The 9183-nt window shown below is 39.7% G+C and overlaps 1 protein-coding gene across 1 annotated transcript in view; it reads right to left on the reverse strand.

Annotated features, from left to right (window-relative positions):
* Positions 1–8575, reverse strand: part of LOC121452801 (IQCJ-SCHIP1 readthrough transcript protein) — a 642993-nt gene extending 634418 nt beyond the window's left edge. Inside the window, exon 1 of the mRNA XM_041659063.1 lies at positions 8485–8575. Coding sequence (XP_041514997.1) covers positions 8485–8493 — 9 coding nt within the window. The 5' untranslated portion in view covers positions 8494–8575. The remainder of the gene's footprint in view (positions 1–8484) is intronic.
* Between the last annotated feature and the right edge of the window lie 608 nt (positions 8576–9183).

A 9183-nucleotide genomic window follows, 5' to 3' on the forward strand; every position in this document is an offset into this window, starting at 1 on the left:
GTCAGGTACGTTAAATGCTGTGCAATATGCCGCTCTTCTCCAACGATACACTAGTCACGCTTGTAAGAAACCCAGTCTGTGTCAATAACAGCAAGAACACAAAGGACAAAAACGTCATTCCCACCCCAGTCATTTCAAGTGGCTTTCTAGCCCTGTATTCACCCTCATCGGAAAGCTGCTAAGACAACAACATGCTCACATTTCCTTAATCACAAGTGTGTCATCATATATAACACATAGTGGCAAATGGCATTTTCCCACAAAGTTCAAGGTCACTGTGCCCCTTTAGTCTTGGGGCAGGGGTACTAAGAGCCACTGTCTGCTGGATGCGACATGGTTGCTGTACACATGAACTCATAGCAGCTGTAGTAACTTATGCAAGGCCTTTACAAGATCAAACTGGTTTACAAACCAAGGCACGACTAGAGAAGGCTCATAGTCTCAGAGCTCAGAACGCAGTTCCAATTCATTTTGCCACCTCCCGCTCCCAACTGTGTGGACTTCACATCTCTAGCTTCATCTACGAGACCAGTAGCAATCTAGAGGACCAGCATCATCCATCTCTCGTGAAGACTTTTAAAGTCTAGCGCAGGCCTCTAGCCCAAAGTTTGCGGATGAAGCACAGAATAACTGTGCTCAAGCTCCCTACTGAAAGATGCCCCAACCCATCTGTTGCTCCTCCTTGCCCCATGTTTTATTCCTTTTTGTTTTGCTAAGGAAGGAAAAGCATGATAACCTATAGCTAGATCTAGAACCAAAAAGAGGCTCAGCTTGTGAAAGCCCCAAGATTTTATGGTTAGAGTGGGTGGTACTGTATTTTTGTGCCAGGCAAGCCTAGCTATGAGTGGCCACGAGATCTACGTTATCATCCTCACAAAGCCAATTAGCAGGCAAACGACACATCACCCAACGGTCTTTTTATCATCACAGCTTATTAGGCACAAGTCAGTGCACATGGTTATTTAGGAGGTTTTGAAAGTTAATTTGTTTTATCTCTTTAATGTTTTTTTTTTCTTTACTGGAATTATTTTCTGCTGTGGTGGGTAGAGCCCAGGGTCTCGTGTACGATAGATAACAAGTACTCTACCACTAAGGTGCATTCTCACTCAGGGAAGTTTTCCTTTCCGTACACTCCGATGGTGATGTAATGTTATTTCAGGGCTTGTCCTGCACTGTACAATAAAACATGACAGGCTGAGCGAATATGCAAATTTGACCATTCATTTTTAAGGACAATTAAATGTTTGCTCTGAGCACCTCACATTACAATGCAAGTCTATGAAGCTCACTCCTCATTTCTGTTCTTACACTTTATTTAGCATCCAAGCTTTGCTGGCCCTTCTCTTCTGCTGTGTTTGTGAATCTCCATTAGAATGCATTTAGTCTTTTTTTTCTTTGCATTTGATCATTTACTTTTGGCCTTTTGTTAGTTAGGCAGTGGCTTTAGATTGTTCTATGAGAAGGTATGGACACTGTGTCCATACTGTTGACCCTTATATCATCCCACAACGTGAATGGAGACCTTCAGTTAGATGGGCTAGCCTTTGCCAGCATTGCTGGTCAGGATTGGGTCTGTATGATGCCAAGACACATTTGTACAAAATAAAGTTTAATGATAGCAATTTACTCACACTGCCTGTTAGGAATGTATGGGTTCAAAGAAAGGTGCTTTTACGTTTGAATTTGGAAAGGGAGAGTATACTTTGTCAGAATGATTGGTGTCTAAAAACATAATCTTGATTCCATGCTTTAATCTTTTATATAAGAAAGTATATGTTTTAAAGTCTCTAAATAATGGAAATTTAAAGCCAAGCAGTTTGAGGAAATGAATAACAGTGCCTGAGATATGTTCAGTTGGAGCAGAGGTTCTCAATTTGTGGGTATTGACCTCTTTGGGGGTTATATATCAGTATATATGATATCCTGCATATCAGATATTGACATTATGATTCACAACAGTAGCAAAATTACAGTTACAAAATAGCAATGAAATAATTATATGGTTGGAGTTCACCACAATGTGAGGAACAGGATTAAAGGGTCACAGCATTAGGAAGCTTGAGAACCACTGGATAGGAGTGTCTAAGAACTAGGTAGGAAAGGCAAGGTACCTAGAATGCCAGGCTTCAGGAGACACTATCTCTAACACACCAAGGTGCCTTCACTTCAGTGTTCAGCTCACTTTCCCCTAAATTCATCTAGTGGACTTTATAGAGATGCCACCTTGCCGACCAACAACATTGCATCACCCAGATCTCTTTATAAAGATGTCACCTTGTGGACCAAGAACATTGCATCACCCAGATCTCTTTATAAAGATGTCACCTTCTGGACCAAGAACATTGCACCACCCAGATCTCTTTATAAAGATGTCACCTTGTGGACCAAGAACATTGCACCACCCAGATCTCTTTATAAAGATGCCACCTTGCCGACCAACAACCTTGCATCACCCAGATCTCTTTATAGAGATGCCACCTTGTCGACCAAGAACATTGCATCACGCATATCTCCCACAAAACAAAAGACTGTCTTTTCTTTGATGTGCTTGATATGCTCATATGGCTCCTTTATCAAGAATCAGCTGGGTGTAGTTACATATGTGTATGTTCTCTATATTAGTCTATCAATCTATGTATGGTTTATTGTAACACCATGATGTTTTCCTTACTATGGCTTTATAGCTTATTTTAAAATTGGGTTTTAGGATTGCTAATTATTGCTAAGATTTCTTTTCGCTCAGGATTGCTTTTCCATCTTTTATTTATCAGTATGAATTTAGGATTTTCCCCCTAGTACTGTGAAGAATGTCATTGATATTGAAGGGTGTTCACACCAAATCTACAGTGTACATTAATTCTCCTATCTCTGAAAATGGAGGTCTTCCCATCTTCCAGTGTTTTCTTCAGTCTTATTCCTTCGTGTCTTCTAGTTTCATCACCACGGTCTTTCACCTGTCTTACTAGGTTGGATCTTAGGTACATTTTAGACTATGTACATGGGATGTTTTGCTGATTTCTTTCTTGGTGAATTAATTATTATTGAATAACAAATCTAATAAGGTTGTATATTGAATTTGTAAACAGCCACTTTGAAGAACACTGTTTCAATTCTAAGAGCCTTTTGTTGAATTCTCTGGGGGTTTCCACATACAGAATGATATCATCTGCAAGCAGGGATAATTTAGTAGAATCAAGAATTGAAATACAGGGCTACATCAAATTGAAAAGTTTTATCAAAGGAAAGGAAATGCTTGAGTCCCTTTTGATATTTATTCAAAAGACAAATGTCACATTTTTCTTCTCCTTCCTCCTTCCTCCAATTAATCTCAAAATCGTAGGCACACGCAAGCACAAACCTGAGCACACATGTATACACACACATAAAGGCATACTTTGTATTTTTTGTCTTTCCCATTCTTTCCATACCTACTTCAAGACTTTATTCCTTCTTATAGCTAATGGTCCTCTAATAGGTGATCCTGTCTCCCATAGGTCTCCAGTCATTGCTGCCTCTGTACTATGGCCATATCACACAGACTATGTTGATTGCTTCAAAAAAACAAAAGAGGTAGCCTACAGAATGGGAAAAGATCTATGCCAGGTTTCAATCCAAGAACATACCAAAAAAAAAAAAACCTTAAAAATCTGAACAGTAGAGCAAAGAATTTATTCAATAAATGGGAAAATAATTTGAGCAGACACATCTCAAAAGAAAAATCACAAACACTCAGTAAATGTGTAGAAAGTGCTCAGCATCTTTAGGATGCAGGAAATGCAACTCAAGAACAAATTCCATCTAATAACAACCAGAATGAATATTACATTAACAGACAGCTGCTGATGGAGATGATATATTGATGGTGTGGGTATACATTATTATATTCACCATGGAAACCATTGGGGAAATTCTCACAAAGCTAAAAGTAGAGGTAACTTAAGATCCATCTATCCCACCTCTGGGAATATTCCTAAAATTAATGAAGTATGCATGCATAAGAAATACCTGAGTATTGAACAAGCATATTGTGATGCTGTTTGCAGTAGCCAAGCTATAGAATCCATCTAACATACATCACTAGATAAATAGATTAAGAAAATAGAATGTGCATACCCAATGGAACATTATTCACCCCAAACAAATAATAAAACTGCATCATTTTCAGGAAAATGGATATAGCTAGTGGCTGACATGTTAAGTAAAATAAATCAGATTCAAAAATGCATGTACTCCATGTTTTCTCTCAGACAAAATAAGCAGGATTTAGAACAACAACTTTAAAGTGGTAGAAGGATTACTAGGGACAGGAAATGAAGGAAACGAGGACAGAGGGACAAGGATCATGAGAACACATGTGATAGAGGGATTACTAGGAACAGAGATTGAAGGGAACGAGGAGGGAGGGACATGAATTGTGGGTGCACATGTGGAAGAGTGAATACAAGGTAAGCATGTAACTTGTATGTACAAAAATGTCACATTGAAATACATTAATATTTTTAACTATCACACATTAATAATTACATAAAATATAGTTCATAAAGAAATGCAGTTAACTGAGCCTCTAGACATAGAATATTCTGATAAGCCTCAGCTGTTAAACCAAAGTCATTCTCTTCCCTGGAACTACTGCCAACCAGTGACAGAGAATAGCACACACACAAGCCCTGAATATTTCTGCCCATTATGGGACTCCAATAATACAGCAGGAAACCATTCTCTGCCCAATTTTGCTTCTTCTCTTTCATCTTTACTGTCTTATGAACCATTTAGTGTACTAAGGCCCTTATCCTTTCTTCCCAGAGGACCAAATTGGCATATTCAGTAAACAGCTAGGCATGTCCGTTGGTAACTGGAGCTAGAGATGAGGTGGTACACTCCAATGTTTATGCTAAGTAGTGATCAGAAGACCTGACTCTGGCATCCAGGTTCAAATCCAAGCTCCTCCCCTTCCTATTGTAAAATGATACAAGCTCTATTTATTTCTCAGTGTCTCATCTATTGACTGGGAATATTAACAGTAACTGAAGGTTATGTGGACTAATTCAGCTAAAGTACTTAGCACAGGGGCTGAAGAGAGGGCTCATAAGTTAAATGCATTTGTTGCTTTTAAAGAAGATCCAGGTTCAGTTCCTAGCACCTTAATGGTTGACTCACAACTGCCTGTCATTCTACTTCTTGGGGCTCTGATGCCCTCTTCTGACCTCTGGTCGCACTACACAGACACAGTGCACATACATGTACTCTGGTACATGCACATATACATAAAATAAATAAATGTCAAAGACAGAATAGTCAGCATAGTGTCTGTCCCACATCTGACAGACAGAAGAACATGCTCAACAAATGTGAAAGATCACACAAGTGTACGTCCGTGTGTGCACGTGCAAACACACACACACACACACACACACACACACACATACACACACTAGATCTTTTTCAGAAGCTGCTCACTTCCTCAAAGAATTTCCTATAGAATATTAAGGCAAATGAAGATAATTTAAAACAATTTGAAAGCATCCTTACAATTTGTCTCTCAATTCCATTTCCTGTTACTTGCAGTGCAGCTCCCCTTTCACACAATTCCCCCCTTCTTTGTCCACTGTCATCATTTGTCTCCTCCCATCTTCCCTTCTTACCCACCCCAAGTGACTGTCCCTTCCCCTTTTTAACTTAGCGAGGAGTTCCTCCCCATCCCAACTGTGACCGTTCCTCTACTGGCAAACTTATAGATTGCATCATTTTGAAACCAAGTAGAACAAATGAAAAATAATAAAAGTCTCAGACTGAGCTGAAGGTTTCTGTGCCTCCATAACACTGCTATGCAGAAAAAATCTCTGTCATTTCTGCAGAAGAAATAAAGAAAAATCTTCTCTTCCCAGCTCACCCTTTTGTCCCAGTCCAGGGGAGACAGTCTGTTGGTGTGGTGCTTAGTAAGTGTTTTAAGATTTGAATGTTTCAAGTTTTCAGTTGAAGACGCATGGTCAGTCTACAAGGTATATTTTCATCATACTATACATGGGATCTAAAGATGAACTGTTTAGTAAAGCACTCCCAATTCCCATATGGGGACACGATTGTATAGGAGAACAACATGTTTTTAATCACATACGTGTGGGAGTCCTAGAAATGGGTTTTATAAAATAAAGACTGGGTCTCGCAAGCATCTAGAAGTGAGTGGGAAATCATAACCAGGGACAGATGGCAAATGTGGCGTTCTTTCTTTCCACTATTGAGTACTTACGACATTTCCTTCTAGGCAGCGTTGAGTGCCAGCACATTGTCACATAATGCTATCCAAGCTCAGAAAAATGAATCCTCTTTTGTTACCACAAAACTGACTTCACACAAAACCGCCAACTTCAGAAGTAGAGCAAAAGTATTTTGTAATACAACTGAGTGCATAAATTGATTTTACAGTTCTTAATACATATATATTAATATTTTATAATACATGCAAAATTGCTACTGATTCTTCCTTCAGCTGTCTTGGGCATTTAATTGAAGCTGCCATCAAGATATTTATATTCAAAGGAAAGATTTTTTTCCATGATGGAGAACATAGTCAGGTGCATTTATAATGCTGGAAATAACTAATACCTAAAATGAAAATCAGTTCCATAGAGAGCAATATATGAAGACAACATCGAACGTCTCACACTTGGTTTTAAAGGCTCCTAATACTTGTGCTGTTTCAAGGAACCACCCTATATATTGAAATTCACCATATTACTACTTTCAATAATCATTAATTAGACATGGTTGGTAAAAAAAAATCACCATTAAAAGTCATATAATTAAAAATCACATGTAGTCCTCTAGTGAGTGCAACAGCTAAGCTGTTAAATATTAAATCATGAAAAATAAGAAGCAAAAGTGGTATTCATAGTAACTTTCAGGAATATTAGTGTTTATTGTTGCAACTTCATAAGCAGTGTTACTGAAGTTTACAATCATCTTAAATTCAGATAAAATAAATATCTATATTTTATAGTCAATATCACGAAGAAAAATGATTAGTCAATACAGAATAATGAGGCTATTTACTACTTTGCTTACAGTGTACGAAGAACTACAAGCCAGCATAAACACAAACCTAGACTTCCACTTCCCTGTTTACGATTTAAGAAACCCCCACTTCCAAACACCCATAGCCACTCTGCATTTAGAAATTGCCTCATAAAGATGCGTTTTGTTTAATCTCTTAGAAAACTGCTTTCCTCGGTGAGTTCTGATCTGCTACATTACTTCCTCATCTTTACAGTGAGTCAATACTGGTCTCGAAGGGCAAGAGGACCATGCAAAACAACAAAGATAGGGAATCAAGTTGCTGTTACCTTGTTGAGCAAAGCTCAGGACAAGTTGTTTGTCGGTGGCAATAACAGTCATAATTAGCTCACCAACACAATTAGACGCTCACACACATGGTCTCGAAAACAAGCCTAAAATAAAGTGGTGCCAGCATCTTTCAAGCCTACGGATTTGAAATAGCAATTAAGCCTGCACCTTAAATCATTTGTCTCTCTAACTAGAGGAGCAAGTCCCGAGGATGTAAATCTCACCCAATGAGACAAGGGCTGCCGGGTGCATTATAAATTGCCAAGTAATTTCTTAATTTTAGAATTTAACTCTCCGCACCAGGAAATAAGCAATGTGATTTATGGAGCCCACACACTCATGCCGCTTTCTGGGAGTTCCACAACCACAGGCACACACCCTGGTATTCAGCATACATGCAGTTTTTGCAAGTCCAAATACGTGGCTGGATTCAGCTACAGCAAATCTACTCTGTCTACTTATCACCCGAGCACTAATGGTTAGAGTAGCTAAAATGCCTGCTGAACACTGCAGCGCAATGCCCCCCTGGGCTTATGCCGGAGCACAGCCACGTCTCTTCCCTTAGCGATTGCTGACTTTTAAGAAGGCAGGAGACAGGGGCTGGAAATGTTCTGCAGCCGCCCAGGTAACTCTTGTCTGCAATTCCTCCAAACCCAGAGCCCCCTCCCCCTACATACACACACACACACACACACACACACACACACACACACACGCGCGTTTCATTTCTTTAAAGAAAGCAAGCTTTTAAATAGCTATCTAACACATGCCCTCTGCATGGGTTTAAGAATGCATTTTTCTTGTACTTGCTGCTGGTGTGTAAAGATGTTTCCAGATCTGATTAGGAGACCTGGCTGCTGCGCATAAAAAGTACTGCTTTCAACAAGACTCCTTTAGTGAAATCCGCCTGATCAGACAGACGTATGTGCACATAAATTACCCATATTCTACACACATGCCCGCGTTAACAAGCATGCATGCACACGCACATCAAGACCTGCAATTAATCCCCTGCTCTATAAGCCCCCTTTCACAGGCTTTTGCATGCATGTTATTCTAAAGAGAGATCTTTAGAAAAAAAAATGGTAAGCAGCTGCATCTGATGCACTCGAAAGTGGCACATTAGAGAAGCAAATACGTTACCAGTCGCATTTTGAAGTTTCCAGAGCACCTGCAGGTAACAGGAGACCGAATCAGAGGCTGGCGCTCGGTGTTCCCTCAGAAACACAGAGCTCGACGTGGCTGTGGGGGAATGTGGAGAGAGTGTGAGCTGGAAACCTTTGAGTTGAGCTCGCTGTAAGCATCAGAGAGCCTCAAAGAGGAGAAGGGAAAAGGCAGCCCACAGACAGCGAGCCGGCAAACTTCTGGCTCGTCTCCAACGCAGGAATGAATTCTCTGTAATTGGGAGATGGATAGTTGATGGAAATGAAGAGAAACTTGGATTTCCCAGCGAATTTGCTCAGTCACGCAGAAATGGGCAGGTAACCAGCGAGCTCATTTGAAGCAGTCATTCAGGAAGCAGTACTGAATAAAAACATTAACAGAAATTGTTGTTGGGGGAAAATATTAAAAGGCTACTTCAGCCAGCTTCCCTGGATGCCTTTACAAACTTCAAATGGATCCTTCCACAGCTATTTGGTGCACGTTTTATTAATCCCACTGCAGAGGTAAACTGGAAAATCTAATTCCTTTTATGTAGGAAAAAAAAAAGATTCATTGCTTCTTTTTATATGCACTCTATACATACAAATGCAGGGGTTTACTTAGAGAGCTCTCGTTTCTCCTGAAAAGCCAAGACTGTTTAGCACAGAAAAAATGCTGAAAGGCTTATACACAGCTTTT

Source organism: Microtus oregoni, unplaced genomic scaffold (genome assembly GCF_018167655.1).
Source record: "Microtus oregoni isolate MIOR12 unplaced genomic scaffold, Mior012 000010F_ref0000083, whole genome shotgun sequence".
NCBI classification, from domain to species: Eukaryota; Metazoa; Chordata; class Mammalia; order Rodentia; family Cricetidae; genus Microtus; species Microtus oregoni.